At 42.6% G+C, this 19,260-nt stretch overlaps 1 protein-coding gene across 2 annotated transcripts in view; it reads left to right on the top strand.

Annotated features, from left to right (window-relative positions):
- Positions 1-19,260, top strand: part of scube1 (signal peptide, CUB domain, EGF-like 1) — a 118,837-nt gene that overhangs the window by 95,603 nt on the left and 3,974 nt on the right. For both annotated transcript variants that reach the window (XM_074698194.1, XM_074698193.1), the window contains 14 exons: positions 6,965-7,087; positions 10,337-10,453; positions 11,100-11,222; positions 11,301-11,420; positions 13,521-13,619; positions 14,580-14,696; positions 14,790-14,948; positions 15,066-15,269; positions 15,365-15,526; positions 15,726-15,893; positions 17,384-17,545; positions 17,670-17,867; positions 18,024-18,176; positions 18,308-18,387. In XM_074698194.1, coding sequence (XP_074554295.1) covers positions 6,965-7,087; positions 10,337-10,453; positions 11,100-11,222; positions 11,301-11,420; positions 13,521-13,619; positions 14,580-14,696; positions 14,790-14,948; positions 15,066-15,269; positions 15,365-15,526; positions 15,726-15,893; positions 17,384-17,545; positions 17,670-17,867; positions 18,024-18,176; positions 18,308-18,387 — 1,985 coding nt within the window. The remainder of the gene's footprint in view (positions 1-6,964; positions 7,088-10,336; positions 10,454-11,099; positions 11,223-11,300; positions 11,421-13,520; positions 13,620-14,579; positions 14,697-14,789; positions 14,949-15,065; positions 15,270-15,364; positions 15,527-15,725; positions 15,894-17,383; positions 17,546-17,669; positions 17,868-18,023; positions 18,177-18,307; positions 18,388-19,260) is intronic.

Raw genomic sequence — 19,260 nt, 5'->3', positions numbered from 1 at the left:
ATGGTTCCACAAGTGCTGTTAAAAAGAGAGACAAGCTCTTCTGTGTTAAAAACAGGATTGAGATCTGGGTTGAAGGCTGTTAAAGATGCAGAAATAAAAAGCTCCGAAAACTTGCTAGCAGACATTGAATTGAAAACCCTTCGAAAAACTGGAGTATGATCGGTGAAAGAAGGCTGGGATAAAACCACAGAGAATAAAACCAGTTTGTGGTCTGACACACAGATATCCTTAGTTAAAACCCCAACAGGACTAAGTCCAGAAGATAAAACCAAATCTAGGCAATGTCCCTTTACATGGGTTGGTTCCTGTATTGCCTGGGTTAGATTAAAAGAGTCCAGAGTTTCAATAAAATCAGCGGTCATTGGATGAGAGGGACAACAAACGTGTACATTAAAATCCCCTACAATAAGAATTTTATCAAATTTACACATAAAAAGGGATAAAAACTCTGAAAACTCTTGAATAAAAACAGTGTTCGGTTTTGGAGGTCTATAGATGACTAAAATCAGGACAGGGTCTTTCAATTGAACAATAACAGCAAGGTGCTCAAACGAACTGAAGGTACTGAGGGTGATGGGGGTGCATTTAAAATCCTTCTTGTATATGACAGCCACCCCCCCTCCCCGACCTGACAGCCGGGGTTGATGGAGGTGAGTAAAACCAGGGGGGGTAGCTTCAATGAGAGAGGTGTAACTGTCCGGAGTGAGCCAAGTTTCTGTTAAAATAAAAAAGTCCAAGCAGTTTTGGGAAATAAAATCATGACATAAAAATGTTTTGTTATTGAGTGACCTGATGTTTAAAAGTCCACAGTTTGCAGGTTTGCTGTTAAAAGCAGGGCGGGGTAGCTGTGGAAGCAGGGGAACGAGGATGAGGTTTGAGGGGATACAGTTCCTGACTGGGTGAAAGTGAGGACGAGAGGAGGTGATGTGAACAGGAATTAAAGAACTGCTGATGTAACCAAACTTAGGGAGCAGAGGAAAAGGGGGATTGGCAGGTGAGTGGGCGGGGATTATTGGTGTGCTTTGTGATGAACAGGTGATACTGAGCGGAGGGGAGGGGGTGACCTGTTTGTGGGAGGATGAGCTGCTGAGAGCAGACTGTCAAACCGGTGAGGAGTGGATTTTGTACTGGAGATTGTGCGAAAGCATTTGGCTACCCCGCCTGTTGGGATGGATCCCATCATGTCTAAAAAGGGATGCTCGGTCCCAGAAGAGATCAAAATTGTCAATAAAATAAAAGTTGAGGGTGGGGCAGGTGAGTTGAAGCCAGGTGTGGAGGCTGAGTAGCCTGCTAAAACGTTCTGCTCCACGACCAAGTGTGGGGATCGGGCCAGAGATAAAAACTGTCTTTCCAGTGTCCTTGAGAACGTTAAAAAGCAAGTTAAAATCACTCTTTGTGACTTCGGACTGCTTTTTGGAGGTGTCATTAGAGCCGACGTGCACCACGATCTTCGAGACAGAGGAGGGGAGGGAGGGGAGTAAATGGAGGAGTTTGTCCAGAATAACGGGAACGGTGGCACCAGGAAAAGAGTGAGTAATGGCGTTAAAAAACCTGATGTACCTGGTTATGGAGTCTCCGATGATCAACGTGGTGGGGGGGAGAAGAGGACGAGGAGAAGAGCGCAATGAAGAGCGCGCGGTGATGCCTTCAGAGATCGGGTGTTTCACATGTGTGAAGGTTGACGCCGACGTACCAGGTGGAGTGAGGGTGTTTGAAGACGGGGGGAGCACCCCCGAGCGTCTGGAAACGGCCTCCTTAAGCAGCCGGCGGCGCTGCATCCCGGTCGAGGAGCGTGGCGCAGCCTGGCTCGAGGTGGCCATCCGCGGAGCCGACGCAGCAGAGGAGGGAGCCGCCTCCACTTGTGCTGATTCTGACGGGGATGGAGGAGCCCGTGCAGGGGCAGGATCAGCGGCGCGGACTTGAGCCCCATCTTTCAGGGCCGAGAAGCGGTTGGAAAGGGAGAGGCGAGGTGGTGAAGGCGCTCCCCCCACCGCGATGGTCCTCCGTCCGCGTTGCACAACCTCAGACCAGGCTTGGTGCCCCTGCGGCTTCGGTGTAGAGCAGTGGGCAGGGTGCGATGGGAATCCCCCTTCCATGACAGCATCGGAGTCCTCCGGCGGCCTCAGACCCTGACTGACCCCGTCCGTGTTGGGAGAGGTGGTGTAGCAGCCTGCCGGCTCCGCGCAGTGCCGCGGCGCGGGGGAGCGGATTGATCGTGCCGGGCCCTCGGCCGGCTCGTTGGCGGAGGAGTGCAGGGAGACTACCCAGGGTAGCGTGGCAGCGGAGGCCGAGACCAGCTGAGGAGCCAGAGCTGAGGGCGACAGGCCGGAGATCCTGGAGGCCTGCATAAGTGAAATGTGTTTTGCCTGAGCCGAGGCTATGGATATAAAGCCCTCCAGCAGCTTGTCCTTTTCCCGGACATCCTTTTGCAAACGGGAGAGTTTTTCTTCCAGCCGTGAGTTTTCTCTTTTGCATTCCACACACACAGCCATTTAGAGATTTTAAAAGCTTTTAGACCCACTCTTCCGGGTCTTGTTGGCGCAGAGGTGACGAGCCGCAGAAATTTTGTACTAAAATCAGCCGAAATGATTGTTCTTGTGGCTGAGAACTGAGGCCCAGTTTAAAATGTATCAAATCCAGCTAAAAGGTTAAAACAAGGTTAAACAAAAAACTATAAAAACTCGTTAAAAGTCTAGCTTTCCAGGAGAACATCTGGCGGGAGGAACAGACGCTAACGCATGCGCACATGAAACGCATGCGCACATGAGAACGAAGACTTCATTTAGATGAAGACTTCATTCAGCAGAAGCTCCCTGAGGATACAGAGTGAGAGGATCAAGCCAGAAAGGCTTGAGTCTGCCCTGATGGAAAAACACAGTGGTGACTGAGTTACTGGCTGTTTTATAAGGCTGCTATCACCCTACTCCAAAAGTGTGTGTTGACTGGACCTCTGTGTGCTCTTATCACCTCCTCTCGACCTGTAAATAGCTGAGTGTAAACTGATCAGGCTGCGTACAAATTGTTTAATACAAACATATTAAGTAAAGCCTTTAGGTGGCCTAAGTTGTGCCCTTGCACCTTAAGACATCTGTTACTCACCAGCTCACTTTAAGGATGCTCAATAACAGATAAACAATGAAAGTTCTTCTTGACTTATGATCATGCAGAGGCACAGATATCAATATATTGGAGCCCAGGGCTTCCACCAACTTTTCAAACTCCTTCAAAAGAGCAATTATCCAATCACAGCTTGGCGTGTAGCTTTGATGACAGGCCTGTCAAGCGCTCGATTTCCCCATTGATGCATCATAAGAGCTGGATGCAGGACAAGATGGTGCCCGGTCAGTCACCTGAATGAAGATTGCTCACTGAGTGTAGAAGCCAAAAAAAGTTCCTTGGCTTCTGGGTTAGTCCAGAGCAGCTCACTGCACGTACTCATCCTTTTTTTTTTGTCTCAATTCACCCGTTAGTTTGATTTAAGTTAATAAAAGAAGGAAGTTTCTAACATACGATTAAAAATGTGATGATTAAAGTGATTTAATTCTGCAATTAATCAAGCTAAGCATACAGGCACAGCTAATCAGACTGGTGTCAGTGGGCAGCTGCATCACAAAAGCTGACCAGTCATACACCTCACCTTAACATGTGCAAATAGTCTCACACAAAATTATCTGGTACTCAGGAAAAGTGCAAATACTGTTGCATTACCCAGGAATATCTGAGTGTCAATAAATAATTAAAGTTACCTCAGATAAAAGCACAGTGTGGTAAGACATTTTGTATATGCACTCTTGCATATCCTAAATGTGTCACAGTGTTCTTTATACAAATAATTTAATAAACTTTGAAGTTGTCTTTCTCTAAGTCATGGTTTCAGACTATGCTGAGACAACAGCGTAGCATTAATTTTAATAATAAACCTTAAGTCAAGATCATAGAGTTTGGTATATTTCATTAAATTGATTTGGTTCCTAAATCAGGATTCTGCTAAGAATTGCTTCACATCTTTAACATGGACCAAAAACAGTTTGAAATGGAAGATAACGGGAATTTAAATATGCAATTAAAAATTAATGCAATTAATTGCAGAATTCAGATAAATCATTAAAAAAATGGTATCCCTGTTACACAGGCTTCAAAGAATTGCTTTACATTCTTACAATGGTATTCTTACAATGAAATGGTTTGAATTGCAAAATAAGGGAATTTAAAACATGGGATTAAAAATGCAGTTAATCCCATTAATTGCAGAATTGTGAGTAATTATCTAATATTAAACAGTATTCTTCCTGTTTACATGGTATCCTGATCAAAACAGCAACACACCGGCAACATCCTGACACACAGAAAACGTCATGATGCAATTCGCGTAATCTCCGCTTTGTCTTGCTTTATCCATAGCAACAACAACAACAGCAGCACCGCAGACTTCCTGTACTCAAAAGACCAAGTTTCCTTGCAAACAGAACATGTATAGAACACAAATTAATGTTTTCTTCAATGGGGATATCCCAGTAGGCGGATACATGACCAAATATTCGGGTTAGAAAAGGAGTACCCTAGGGGTGTTTTTTTGATTTTTTAAAAACTGGAATATGAGCATATTCCATTTTTTAAAAAGGGTTATTGGTGTTTACTTGGCCCTTGCCCAACCAGGTTATTGCTAGTATTTCGAATATGAAAGGGTTACTGACTGCATGTAAACGTACTAAATGATTTTACGTTGGCCTAATAGACCCAAATGATAAAGTCTTCCAGCTAAAACTGACATGAGTTTACGTTTTGCATGAAAACTACCTTCTAGAATTTAGGACTTATTGCCACAAGTATCAGTATACTCGTGGTCAATCTCACATTTGTAAATATTAACCATATGAACTTTGCAATCTTTGTGTAAAGGAGGACTAAAAGCCTTTATCACTAAATTCTAACATGATTCAACAAGTTCCAAACTTCCTGTTTCTGTATTGTTTCCTATGAGTTGCTCCATCCCATCTTTTCATCAGTTTCCCTCTCCCTCTTCACTACCGTGAGTCCTGCTGGACTCATTTACGAGGGGCTTAGTATGTTAATACTCCCGCTTTTCACTACTTAGAGTGCCAATCAAACAGAGCTTGGTCCTTGAGATCAATCAGACTTTAGTCCCCTCTCTTTGCTCCTCTTCTTCTTTGTCCTCATCCTTAAACTTCATCACTTCCCCTGCCTGATATCCCCTCCCTGCCTTCTCCTCCAGTGAGTTTTTAGAGCCGTAATCTCTGATCAAAATAGAGAGCACATGCTATAAATAGGACATAAGGAGTAGAGAAATGCTCACTGGTTATTTAAACAGAGCTGTAGACATGACTGTGCAGCCTCGGTTCATGCGAGGGCACCGTGCAGGAGAGAGCCAGGGCATGAGGTTGAATGGTTTGGTTTTGTGAAACCAGATCTGACAGCAGGTTTGCAGTTGGCACAGAGCGAGTCGCCTCAGGCCGACTGCATTCGCCTCATTATTATTTTAGAATCTGTGCCTCTGGATCGCTGCTCCACACCTGGAACCGGAGCTCAGGTATCCTGGTTTTTATTCTGCAGGGATTCAGAAGGCGCTTTGTCCCGGAACAGCTGATCTGCTTATTCAGGATCAACGCGAATGTTTCTACCAGTGTCTGAAGACTTTCTCACAGCGTGATCAGGAAGAAATCAAATCCTTCAAATAAATGCCTGCTGGTTTTACATTTTTACTTTATTCTCCCACTGCACTCATTCAGACTTTTGAAGAAGAGAACAAAGACACTCTCTCATGGTATAAGACATTTTGGTGATGATTTGTTAGAATTTTAGGCTTTATTTGAAGTGTGAGTATGTGCATGAAAGATTGTCTGTCTCTGTGTGTCAGCCAGTCCAGGATGTACCCGGCCTTTCATGCTAAGACAGCTGGGATAGGTTCCAGCTACCTGTGACCCTGAAAGGGATAAGCAGGAGAAGATGAATGAATGAACGTTGATGATGTTTGTGTTAGTTATTTATGACACTAGCAGTGCCAGTTGGCTTTTGTCATAACTACCCAACTAGCTTCCTGGTGCTGAGCTATAGGTTCAGCACAACGTGACAAAGGGTTTCAGGCAGTAATGGCGAATGATGTATAGAAGAAAATTGAATAGAAAATACTTTATCCCTGAGGGGAAATTCAAGACGAATCACAGCAGCAATCAAGAAAACAAAAGTAAGAAAGTGTATATGAAGTGCAAAAAGGTCCATAGGAAAATAGATGATGACAGCTTGTCCATCATTGTCCAGTTCAGCCAGCCTCCACCTCCACAGGGTCCAGGACTGAGCTTCTTCAGCAGTCTGTTCAGTCTCTGTCTCCTGGATCCTGTCTGCTCACAGCAGGTGAAGTTCTTCCAGTGTGGAGTTGATGTCTGGTGTTAGCTCTGTTAGCCATGTCAGTGAATAGCATGATGCTACTCTGCCTTCTGGTATTCCCTCTGTTGCTGGGTTAGCACAGCTAGCTCATCTATCTCATTGGAGATAGATCTTACGTTCCCAATAACGATGGATGGAAGGACAGGTCGATGTTGTTGCTTCTTAGCTCACACCTGGAAACCAGCATGTCGTCCTCACCTCCTTCTTCTCACCTTGTGGGGAAACATCAGGCCTTGCACCAGTTAGCACGGACATGCTACAGGCTGCTAACAGCTGATTTTACATGTAAACAATGCGGTCGTGGTTAAATGTAGGATCTTCAGACAAACACAGGAGCAAAAATAGTAAAAATATCACTGAAGACAAGACCAGTTTGGTGCCCATGACCAACAAATGAACCATACAAAGTAGCATGCAGAACATGCAGTCTTCTCATTGCTTCAAGCTAGAACCCCAATCAGACCATAAAGCAAGATGAAACCCCAAGGCTTACTAGGTGAAATCCAATTGAGTCCAGTTTACGAATGATTTCTTAATTCTTTTTCTTTTACTTTTTCCACAGACATTGATGAATGCCAGGAGAACAACGGTGGCTGCGATCACTTCTGCAGGAACACGGTGGGCTCCTTCGAGTGCAGCTGTCAGAAAGGACACAAACTGCTAACTGATGAGCGCACTTGCCAAGGTCAGTGAGTGACATCACTGTGTCACGAAGTAGGAACCAGGTTGAAAGAGGAAAGAAGTCGTAAACAATCCTTACACATCTGTCCTGTTTTCTGTCTGAATGCAACACCCTCAGTTCCTGAAACCATCGACTGTCACTGTGATCATGAGGATGACGATATGTGAATGGGAAAGTTGAGACGCAGAGCAGCTTTGATTCTTTGCTAAAGTAGAATCAGAGAATCAATAATAATTTGATCTCTGGACCAGAACATCCTGCAGGACATCAGTCAAAAGAAAAAGAACACTTTCCATCTGCTCACAGTCCAGGGGTTACACGAGACTAATTTCCCTGATGACCTACTTGGCTTACAGAGAAGAAATTTGTATCGATTATCTCATCAGATTCAGTGGAAGATGGCGTGCAAGTTTACGTTTATATCAGGCTTCCATATCTGACTCCCAAACTGCCAAAATCTAGAAGAAAACTGAATTTAAAAGCCACGCACAGCCAACTGTCTGAGAATACGATCCTGTTTGTTTACACTCATGTGGTTTGCATCCTTTGCTGGGTGTGCACACAGATAAATATGGATCTGCAGCTTTGTCGGTACAACCAAAGGCAGATTCTTGCAAACAAGTTCACACATGTAAGATGGCAGAGCAGACAAACACGAAATGGTTTTTATCAACAACAAAACCTGGAGGTGCTTCTGTCCTCAAACAATCAAACAGTGTGAGCGCTTGTGTGTGTTGGATGACTGTGCCTACAACAAGATGAGTCTTTAATAATCTGGCGTTGAGAGCTGTGAGCCACATTAGTGCCTGTTTCCGACACACCTTTGCCACAGCAGCACCATGCCAGCTCATCCCAGTAACTGACATCTGCACCGTTTCGGCTCTGATGTGACCTTTAAAGTGAAATATCATGTTTAATTTGTCAGCGCTTTTCTTTGCGAGTTGGCTCATCCAGAGAAAACAGCTCCGGGTGATGCACTCAGGAAAGTTTGCCAGAGCAGGATAAGAAAGCAGAGCAGGAGATTAATCGTTCATTATCGTTTCCCACAGATTAATCTTTTTAATCTAGATTTATAGAGCGGCAGACAGACGGAGAAAAGTTTGATAAATGTTGGCAATCTCTGTAAAAACACCTCAACATCAGAGGTCAACAAAGTTCCCACATCCTTTTCTCTTTCCTCATTGAAGTATAAGTATAGGAGAAGATTACAGACATCACAGTATTTAAAGAAAAGTTCCAAACAAGTGAAGCAAACTCACTGGATGAAGTTCACATGTCTGTACGTCACAGATGTTGTAGATCAGACCATGAATGTGTGTAGAGTTCACATCACACTGAACAGGTCAGGAAAAAAAAGTTGCAGTGAGTTGACGAACAGTTAAAACATTAGGGTGAAATTCTCAATCCTCTACCTGGAGTAAAGATGACTCACAAAGTGCCGTATGCTACATTGGAAAAAGGTGGGTCATTTAGGTATTCAATTTATATATTTTTTTTACATTCATTAATCTAAAATACCAAACACAATAGCACAATGAAAAATAAACTAAAAAAAAAGAAAAACAAGCAAAAAAGAAGGGCAAGACAAAAAGACTGAAAAAGGTAAGGAAAAAAAGGAGAAATGGGAAAGGAAAGAGGGGAAATGACATTACAATATAACAGGAAAGCAAAGAGGAAGTTGGAAAAGGAAAAAGAGGAAAAAGAAAGAAACAAAGCAACAGAAATTTAACACTGAAAGACAGAAAAAAAACCAAAGAATTAAGAAAGACAAAAAGGTAATAAAAGAAAGGAAAGAAATTAAGGGATAAGGAAAGAAAACAGAAAGAGGGACTGTGGGAAAGAAAGAAAGAAAGAAAGAAAGAAAGAAAGAAAGAAAGAAAGAAAGAAAGAAAGAAAGAAAGAAAGAAAGAAAGAAAGAAAGCAGAACTTTCAGGCAGAAAGAGAGAAAGAGACTAAAATAAAATAAAAAAAAAACAGTATGAAAAGTAAAGAAAAAAGAAAAAGGCAAGCAAAAAAGGAACACTGCAAAAGGAAGAAAATAAAAAAAGAAAGGAAGAAACAGAAGAAAGAAACTCAGGAAAGAATGAAAGAAGTAAGAGAAATAAAAAAAACTACTATTATTAAATGAATCCTAAAAGAAAAAGCAAAAAATGGACTAAAAGAAAGAAAAAAAACAAGGAAAAAGGGAGAAAGAATGACAGAAATAAAAATCAAAGACAGAAAGAAAGAATTAAAAAAAAAAAAAATTATTGGTCAAGGGAAAAAAAATCCTTCCCTTTGCATAAAGGCACGTCTTCTCCACAGGGGGCGCTAGAATTTAAAATGAGCCCAAAGTTCCTCATGGCTGGAATACATCATAAAAAGCATAGGTATCTAAAACGGCTAATGAAATACTGAGGAAGACGTCCTTTTTTTTTAATTCAGAAAAATAAATATAATTTCTCAGATGTTGTCTGCCCATGGCACAGTGTCAGATTGCTCCTGTGAGCTGCAGGTCACTTTATATAAACTCCAAACAGGCAGCTTACTCCTGAGCCCTCTGGTGTATTTACCGAGCCAACATGCAGGCCTTTACTACTTCCTCCTCATGACAAACTCCATTATAACAGGTCGTATATTTAGCCCCCGTAAAGCCCCGGCAGGACAGCCTGAAATAAACCAGGTGAGCCTGAAATGCTGGCCTCCATTCCTGATAGGTTAATACTATTTGGTGCTTGACAAGAATACATAAACACAGCATGCACGCACACACACACTCACACACTCACACATAGATCAAAAGAATGTGAAACTTCTCAGCTTTGGTCCAGTGAAGTTTTCCGGATGTCAGAATGAGCTCTTGAGTGGGTTTAGAGTGGAGCTCATGTGTTTGTTTACTATAATGTGGTCTGTGATTAATGAGGCAGCCTCTTCAGTCCTCTGTGAGCTCTCTGTTTGTCTGGAGATGAGTCATTGGGATCTAAATGTCTGTAAACCACTCATCCTGCTGACCTTTACGTGATTTACTTTACTAATGCAGACAGACAGAACCTGAGAGCTCTCATCGGACTGATTTAGACCATGACTGATCCGCTACTGAGTTTATCTAAAGGGGTATTCTGGTGTTTTAAGCCTTGGCTGTGTCGTGTTTCAGGGCAGATGTGTGTGTGATCAGAGCATGTCCTCTAGGATTTCTGCACTAACAGGCAGGCAGGGTTATTTTATAACCCTTTTTTTATTTTTTACATTTCATGTTTCTCTCTATCCCCTCAGATATCGATGAGTGCTCCTTTGAGAGAACCTGTGACCACACCTGCATCAACTACCCTGGCAGCTTTGAATGCCTGTGCAATAAAGGATATATCCTGTACGGTCTCACTCACTGCGGAGGTGAGAGTCCCAAAGGTCAAGGTCTAAATTACGTGGAAAATTGAAGATTGAAGTCACCACGACTTTATATTCATTCCAGGGCTGTAGCCTATTGGTTTACTCAACTGTGTCACATTATATGATGCATTTTCCTATTTTCCTGATGACAGAATTACAATAGCATTAAGTAATCACAAATATAAATTGACAAATAAGCATACAAACAAAAAAAAATAAAGCAAGAATAATAGAATGTATTAGAAAAAGTAGAAAAGGGGCTAATAAGGGACAAAATCTGAAAATTAAAAAGGGACTTAAAGAGGGGGTACTCTGCTTTCCCATATTTATACAAGGTTTGCTGATATGAAGAGGTCATAGCATGAGGATCCCATAACTGGTTCATTACATGTTGGATGGGACGGGGCCTCAAACACCAAGGTTGGCCAATGGTGCTGCTCCTAACAGGCCTCTAGAGGGCAGACCAAACAGAGGAAAGGCATTTTGTGAAGTTGTGGATACTTAAAGAGACAGTATATTTATAAATGAGTAAATATAGCTTATAAAAATCACAATGCCCCCTCTTTAAAGTGCAAAATGTATGGAAGTGCAGATAAAAGCACAGTATTCCTGCTTTAATCTGACCATGCTTTCTGTGTTTGTGTCTCAGACATCGATGAGTGCAGCATCAGTAACGGGAGCTGTGAGTACGGCTGCATAAACACACAGGGCAGCTACGAGTGCGTGTGTCCACCTGGACAGAAGCTCCACTGGAACAAGAAGGACTGCATCGGTAAGCACCAGATCTGTCCCTCTGTGTGTCAGAGAGTGTGTGCGTGTGTGTGGTGATGTGACTCTGTGTCTTCCTCAGAGGCGGTGAAGTGTCTGCCCAATGGGAAGCCAGCGCCCAGAGCCCAGCTGACCTGTGCCAAGAGCGGGGGAGCGGAGGTCTGCTCACTCTCCTGCCCCTCCAATGCCCTGTTCCTTGCAGGTACGCACAGACACACACACACACACACACACACACACACATACATACATGTTGACTTACCTCTCTTTCAGGTATTTACACAGGCTTATAGTCATTTCCATACAGCTCAGCCTAACCCTAACCATTCTGCCTAAACATAACCCCCTTCCTAATCCTAACCACTGACTCCTGAATCAGTTCAACACAAATCCAGGACCAGACTTTTTTCCCCAAGAAAATCCTCAACAAAACAGTTCAAAGTAATAGAACTCCTGTACACACCCTCTCTAATTTACATCAAACACACACTCACAGTGCTATACCAAAGATATGCGTTTGATGACCTTCACTTACGGATGGTACCTGGCTCAATGTAAAAATTAAAGATACAGAACTAATCTTATTTTTTCTCAAAAATTCTCTCTGTCATAGTCAGTTCAGATCATACTGTTTTTTTTTGCAAGTGTTCATTTTTCAGAAAAGTTAAGTTTTAGAGGCACTGAATGTTAAAAAACAACACAAAAATTTTCACCATGGATTTTTCCCACTGAGGGAACATCTAATGACAAGTTAACTCTTTATCACTCAGGTATCATCCAGAAAAAAGGTTTTTTGGGGTTTTAAGCAGGAGGTTTAGGAAAAGTTACCACAGAGATAACCAGGAGTTCATAGTAACGTTGCTTTCGATCCTCTCAGCTCTTCATAACATAGTATTCACCAAGCTTTAGATTGTTTACCCACTAACAGGGATCATGAGTTGGATTAAGAGCGTCATGACCGTACTGAATACGAACCCTTAGGGGAAGGTTTTTTGCCTCACTTCTTACGATGGACTTCAGTGCAATCACATTGTCCATTACTAAATCCATGCTAAAAGGATAACAATAAGAATTTAAAACAAACTTGAAATATAAATACATCATTGATTAGTAGAAGTATGGAAAATAAAAATTAGTTAAAAGAGTGAGAAAGATAAAGAAAGATAAGATAAAATGTGAAGAGAAAGAAAAAAGAATGTCTACATCCAAAGCACTCTTAGCTAGTCAAGGTATTTTATGTATTTTTTCATGTGTCTTGTCAAACAAAGTAGTCAAAATTTGAGGGAGTTTTAGTTAAAAGAAAAAAATAAAGGATTGAGGAAATATTTTTTAATCTCTGCCTAACTTATTTCAGAAGAAAAATAAAAATTTAACTGAATAAAAACAGCTTAAAAGTAATCACCAAGCTGTTTCCTTCCCTCGCTGCATGTCTCCCCCTCATATGTATACTTTTATCTGACATGCTGCACACGTTGCTGCCCTCTGGTGGTCAGAGAGTGCACACACAGCTCTCTATCCCATCCTTTCCTTTTTCTTTTCCAAGCTGCTGGTGTTAAATGAAGCACATCACTCTCTGTGTCTCTGCGTCTCTGTGTTCGTAGCCTCCTCGGGGGGCTCTCCACTCAGACTGATGTGTTTTCCTCTCTGTGTGGTTTTCTTGGCTTCACACTTCGCAGCACTTTGGCTGCCATGCCGCTCCTCCTCCTGTGATAGTACTTAACACACATCTGTAAATTGATTACATTCTTTGATCACACCATTTTTCCAAAGCGTGGCGCTCGGTCGGTTTTGCTTGGCGGCCGTGGTGTGAGAATGATGAACAGCTACGAGGCAGGAGGTGAAATATTTGTTATTCTGTCCTTTTGGAGTGAGTTTTAATTTTCGGGAGAAGGAGCGATGTGAATTCCTGTGGCTGAATTCAGCTCGGCTCTTATTTAATCATCACGCTTTTTATGACCTTCGGAGGCTTCATCCTTCATTTCATACTAGAAATGTGTCTGTGAATGTGTGTGTGTGCAGGTAGGCGGACAGGATTCATAGATGTTTCATTTGGGCCTTTATTTCTCACTGAGGGTTTGAGATCACATGGCAGCAGAGTTTGAGGAGGAAAGAAAGTCGTTCTGCATTTGTGAGATTCTTTTTAATCCTCAGAACAGTGTCGCGGCCTCAGCATCGCGCCAAATCAAACACAGTCCTGCAAAAGAAATTCAGAAGAGTCTCAAACCTCTCACTATAATTATCATCAGCGATTACTTTTCTTCTGGCTGGAGACTAACGTGAGTGATTTGTGTGTTTTTTGCAGACTCAGAGAACAGCTACACACTGAGCTGCGGTGTCCCAGTTCAGCCTGGTAAAGCACCCCAGAAGAGGAACGCCACTGCTGCTTTACCCACCTGTGCAGGTATGCTAAGCATGATGGGAAAAAGTCATTTTAAGTGTTTAGGATGAAATATTGCTATCAGTAGATGTGGATGAAGCATCTGCAAGAGATCCTGGATCATGATCTTGGGTCTGCTGTTAAAGGTGGGATATGGTGAGGTGTAAGATGCAGACATGTTGTTGGTTCAATCGAAGCAGTAAAAGCCCTTCTTGCCTAATTTTCTATACTGCTCATGGAAGCATTTCCTTATTCTCTGACATTCTTTAACCACCCAATCACCCATGAATTATCTAATTCTATGCAATCCGCAGAGTCCCTTTCTACTTTTAAGAGATGTCTAAAGACTCATCTGTTCACTTAATCTGACTCTTCTTCCCTTTGTCCTCAGGGGTAGAATGAATCAAAAGGTCTAAGACTCAGTCCTTAGTGAATCGTCAGCACTAATTATTGAATGTTGTGGAAGGTTGAAGTATGTTGTTGCAGCTATTATTTTTTCATGAGTTGGCTAGATTATTCTACACTATTTAAAAAAAATCCTGCACTTAATGGTAGCACCCGCAGAGCCGAATAACTTGTAGCACTGTTGTCCCACTAATTAGGTTTCTTTCTGTCTTCCTTCTGTTGGACAAAAGCATTTGTTGAATGAAACTGTGAATTGTAAACTGTAAACCCAACCAAAATAAAAACACCAAAATTTATCAGATTTAGTTGTCCCAGGCCTGTTATAAGTCCATGCAGTCATTTACCTCTGGATTAATAACACAGTTTACCTAATTTTGCAGATTTTGAACATTGCATCCCTTCACAAGCCAAAGTTTACAAGTGACAAGTTTTTTATGAACCTTTACATTCTTACTGAGGCAGTGCGTGTGAATGTGAAATGAATATTCAAATGTTTGAAAACCAGAATAATGATGCTGCTGTATCTGCTCATTCTCTTCGATAATAAAAAGTGTTCCTTTCTGCTCTGTATGAATCAAGACACTCTGGCCCCACCCATCAAACAGAAGGCAAGGTTCAAGATCAAAGACGCCAAGTGTCACCTCAGACCCCGAAACAAGGAGAAACACAGAGACTCATCCAGACAGAACCTGCAAGGTAAAGATCTCCTCACACTCAGGTGATCTGTGTCTTTTCCTCCTTCTCCATCTCTTCCTCATCACTCTCCATTTCTTTGCTTTCACCTCAAAGGAGGACAGTTCCCCTGCACCGATGACTGCCAGGTAACTTTTGTCAACCTCAAGTGTGACTCGTCAAAGAAGCGTAGACGAGGGCGCAAATCACCCACGAAAGAAGTTTCCCACATCACAGCAGAGTTTGAGATGGAGATGAAAGAGGAGGAAGCTTCTGGTGGGTTGTACTTTCTTTACCGTTGAGCTAACGGACTGTACAGAGATGAGAAGTCATTAAGTTTCTTCACCAAACCATGGACAAAATGGGATGTAACAACTGTACTTTGACCCTCAGACTCATGTAATGTGGACTGTGTGCGGGAGAGGATGAAGCAGAAGCTGCAGAGCGCCATGCGGACGCTCAGGAAGTCCATCAACAAGCAGCAGTTCTACATCCAGTTCTCAGGGACCGAGTACGAAGTGGCTCAGAAACCGTCCAGGGCTCCTGATGGTGCCGAGGCCTGCAGCACGGGTCAAGTCCTCAGAGACGGGAAGTGTGGTGAGTTCCTGTAAGATGTGGCTTAATGCAGTGTTGTAACTCTTCTGTGATAATGAAGCATGCATCTTCCTCTTCCTCCTCCTCCTCCTCCTTAGTGAGCTGCGGTGTGGGAACGTTCTACAGCGGGGAGCAGGAGCAGTGTGTGCAGTGTCCTCCGGGCACGTATCAGGACACAGTGGGCCAGCTGTCCTGTGAGCCGTGTCCGAGTACTGAAGGGCAAGGCATCGCTGGGGCCAAGAATGTGTCTCAGTGCGGAGGTAAATCACCATCTCAGACACAGAAACACAGCCATGATGGTTTGGCGCCCCCTTGCGGCCTTAAATGCAAAGTACAGGAGAAAATATTACATGCATCTGATACCATACATACCACACCTCACAGAGGTCTTTGAATCTATAATTGTGGTAAAAAAGACACAAAATTTAAGGATGTTATTGTTCTCCATCCTCCCCTCAGGTCAGTGTCCAGCCGGTCATTTCTCCACTGATGGTTTCCGTCCGTGTCAGGCCTGTCAACTGGGCTCCTACCAGCCAGAGCCAGGCCGGGTCCTCTGCTTCCCCTGTGGAGGAGGCCTCATGACCAAATACGAAGGATCCGTCACCTTCAGGGACTGTGAAGCCAAAGGTAAGACTTTGAGCCTACAGTTCATGTTAAATTATATTTTGTTTATCCAATAAAGACACATCTTTTCCAAAAGAGCCATGGAGCATGTGTCTGAGCTTCCACACGATGCCTCCACAGCAAATCAAAATCCAGGGAGGGTTTGAGTTTAATGTTTCTGATACTGTTAGATCTATGGTCAGACAGTTCTTGTGACTGAACCAATGGGTTTTTTTTTTATATACTTTGGTGTTTTTTATGGGTTAAAACAGAAAATATTAGTCAGGAGCCACAGTCAAATGCACCAGGAATAAGGAAACGAGGTAGCTTTAGATACAAAGAAATCTACCGCCAGCCTGTTAAAACACGGCTTCAATAGTTTATTTTAACTAAAGCCCTACCACTGAAAAGGCCAATCATTTCTTAGATTTCTGGAGTATAGAGTGACATGGGAGTGGATTTTCACTCCTGTCCCGTCCCACTCCTGGTAAAATGACTCCCACTCCTGTTACGCCCCCATTTCTTTATCTTCTTTTATTTTTAATTTTTAATTTTTTTATTTTTATTTTTTAATTTATTGAATTTGATTTGATTTTCTTTTCATTCTTTTTTAGACTGTTTACTGTTGGCTTCTGGATAGTGTAGTTCTTTTTTACTTGCATTACATTGTAGGCTTATTGGAAATAAACTACAAAATGGCGGTGCATGTCACATTCATATTTTATCTTCTTGATTGGTTCCGACTCCTGTCTGCTCTCATTAACTTTTTATCCTGTACCGTCCCAATCATGTGATTAAAAGTAAAGTTGACTCCTGTCTCACGGGAATCCCGAATAAAGGTCAGCCTCTATTCTGGAGTGGCACCTGGGGTGGCCGATCAGATTTCAACAGAGGGCAGTGCCACCATCCATTCCCCTTTGGACACACCCCTGTGAGGCCAGACTTTTTATTCATAGCTGCAGCAAGGTTTATGTTTTTGGTTTTGTGTCATCCCAGAACTATTACCTCACATTTCTTTTAATGACTAAATCTTTAAAAAACTCACTGAATATTGTGGGGTTAGCTTTTTAGACTGAAGAACTCTGAGTATGTCAGATATTGTGGTGTATAATCGCCTATTAGCTTATACGTTTTGTATAGGCTGCTGGCCATCCTGTAAACTCTACATCTTGTTTATTGTTCCACAGACTGCTGACTTCCTCCTTCATGATTTGAGGTTTTTATCTGCCACTCAGAAACTCTGTATGTTAATACTGACATTTGCACAGAGACAAGCCATTTGTCAGCACTTTCATCGCTAATGTCATCATAAAGGATTTAGCAGATGTGTGCGCGCTGCCAGTTTGCACAATAAAGTCATCTATACGGGGTTGTTTATGCTTCGTTTATCTGCCTCTTCTGCAATCTGTGCGTGAATAAAATCCCAGCTGTGTGATGCATCCTAAAGATGGTGTGCTGTTTATCTTCACTCAGTTTGTGCTGTGTGCTCACTGCCTCCCTGCTCCTTTCCTTAGTGCACTGTGCTCCAGGTCATTACTACAACTCCAGCACACACCGCTGCATCCGCTGCCCTGTAGGGACGTACCAGTCTGAGTTTGGTCAGAACTACTGCATCACCTGCCCGGGAAACACCACTACAGACTTCGATGGAGCCACCAATGTGTCGCATTGCAAAAGTAAAAACTGTTAAACATGAACATGGGTTCTTCTTCTTCACATTTCAGTTGACACCCTCATTAAAAAAAAAGATGATTAACTAAAATCAAGCTGATCGTAACATTTCTGTAATTTTGCCCTCAGATCAGCTGTGTGGAGGTGAGCTGGGTGAATACACAGGTTACATCGAGTCACCGAACTACCCTGGAGATTACCCTTCCAATGTGGACTGTGTTTGGATCATCAATCCTCCACACAAGAGGCGCATTCTCATTGTGGTGCCAGAGATTTTCCTCCCAATCGAGGATGAGTGTGGAGACGTGCTGGTCATGAGGAAGAGTGGTAAGAAAAATAGCATAGTTTTTGTGTCATGGTTCTATCCTAAAAAACAGATTGTGTACTGTACAGAACAGAGCGGTTCCAGTTCGATTAGGGCACTTTCACTCTTTGAAAAATGTCAGTTTGACACAGTCTTTTGACTTTATTCTTCTTCTCCAGCTCTGTCCACCTCCATCACAACCTATGAGACATGTCAGACCTATGAGAGGCCCATTGCCTTCACCTCTCGTTCACGGAAACTCTGGATTCAGTTCAAGTCCAACGAGGGAAACAGTGGCAAAGGATTTCAAGTCCCATATGTCACCTACGACGGTGAGGGATTTTACTCAATTTCTAATTTTTATTGCTCATGGAAGGATAAGTTGTTGTTTCAGATATTTTCTGAAACACGGAAGAGAAAGTGTCAGATATTGTAATAAGTATGTCACCCTGTTGTGTTTCAGAGGACTACCAGCAGCTGATAGAGGACATAGTAAGAGACGGCAGGCTCTATGCCTCGGAGAACCACCAGGAGATCCTGAAGGTAAAGTAAAGTACAGTGCGTTACTACAGTCATATGGGGCTGAAACCTGAAACCTGAAGAAATCACTTCTAAATGCTTAAAAGAAAAACCCTTTAACCCAGTTTGACCTCGTATCCTAAAATGGACTTTGGATCTACCAGTGTGGGTCAAGAATATAGTTGTTTTAGGTAGTGGTTCCCAACCTTTTCGAACTTAAGGCCCACTTTTGAGTCTCAAAAGTTTTTGCAGCCAACCTCCAGCCCCAAAAACATGGAGGCCATGTAATGCATTCTTTTTTTTAGTGAAGACTGAACATATTGAATTGAACTGAACACTACAATGGGTTCCTGTTGCAAAGTGGTCCGGCCAATAACAACAAAAGTTTCTCTCCCTCATTTGCTTGTCACGTGTCTGATACTTAAAATCAAACAAAAACAAAACAGCTGAAAATAAAAGAAATAAAATCATTTTATTTTAGAAATAATTTGGCGGCCCTCTTGGATTACCTTTGCGGCCCACCAGGGGGGTGCGGCCCACAGGTTGGGAACCACTGTTTTAGGGCATCTTAAAACTGTATAGGCCATGTTTTCCTCTGTCCTATGAAAAAATACACCAGGATTTCAAGGGGGGGCCTCAGCACTGTCATGTGTAAGAGTTCAATCTCAGATTCTTAAGCTATGGTATATTTGAGTGTCATCTGCGTAAAAGCAGAGCGAGATTCCATATTTTCAAAAAATGCTCCCAAAATGAAGCACACAGAGAACTTTAAATGTCCATGGTCTGAGCCCTGAGGAACTCCAGACAGCACAGCTTTAAAATAATATTTGGGACTTTTTTAAAGCAGTCAAGAGATCTGACACATCTGCTTGTCAGAGTGGACAAAACCAGCAAGTA

This window comes from Halichoeres trimaculatus, unplaced genomic scaffold (assembly GCF_033239565.1).
Source record: "Halichoeres trimaculatus isolate MK-OKI-2021-1 unplaced genomic scaffold, fHalTri1.1 fHalTri1_scaffold_21, whole genome shotgun sequence".
Taxonomy (NCBI): domain Eukaryota; kingdom Metazoa; phylum Chordata; class Actinopteri; order Labriformes; family Labridae; genus Halichoeres; species Halichoeres trimaculatus.
This window is presented reverse-complemented; position numbering and strand designations above follow the sequence as displayed.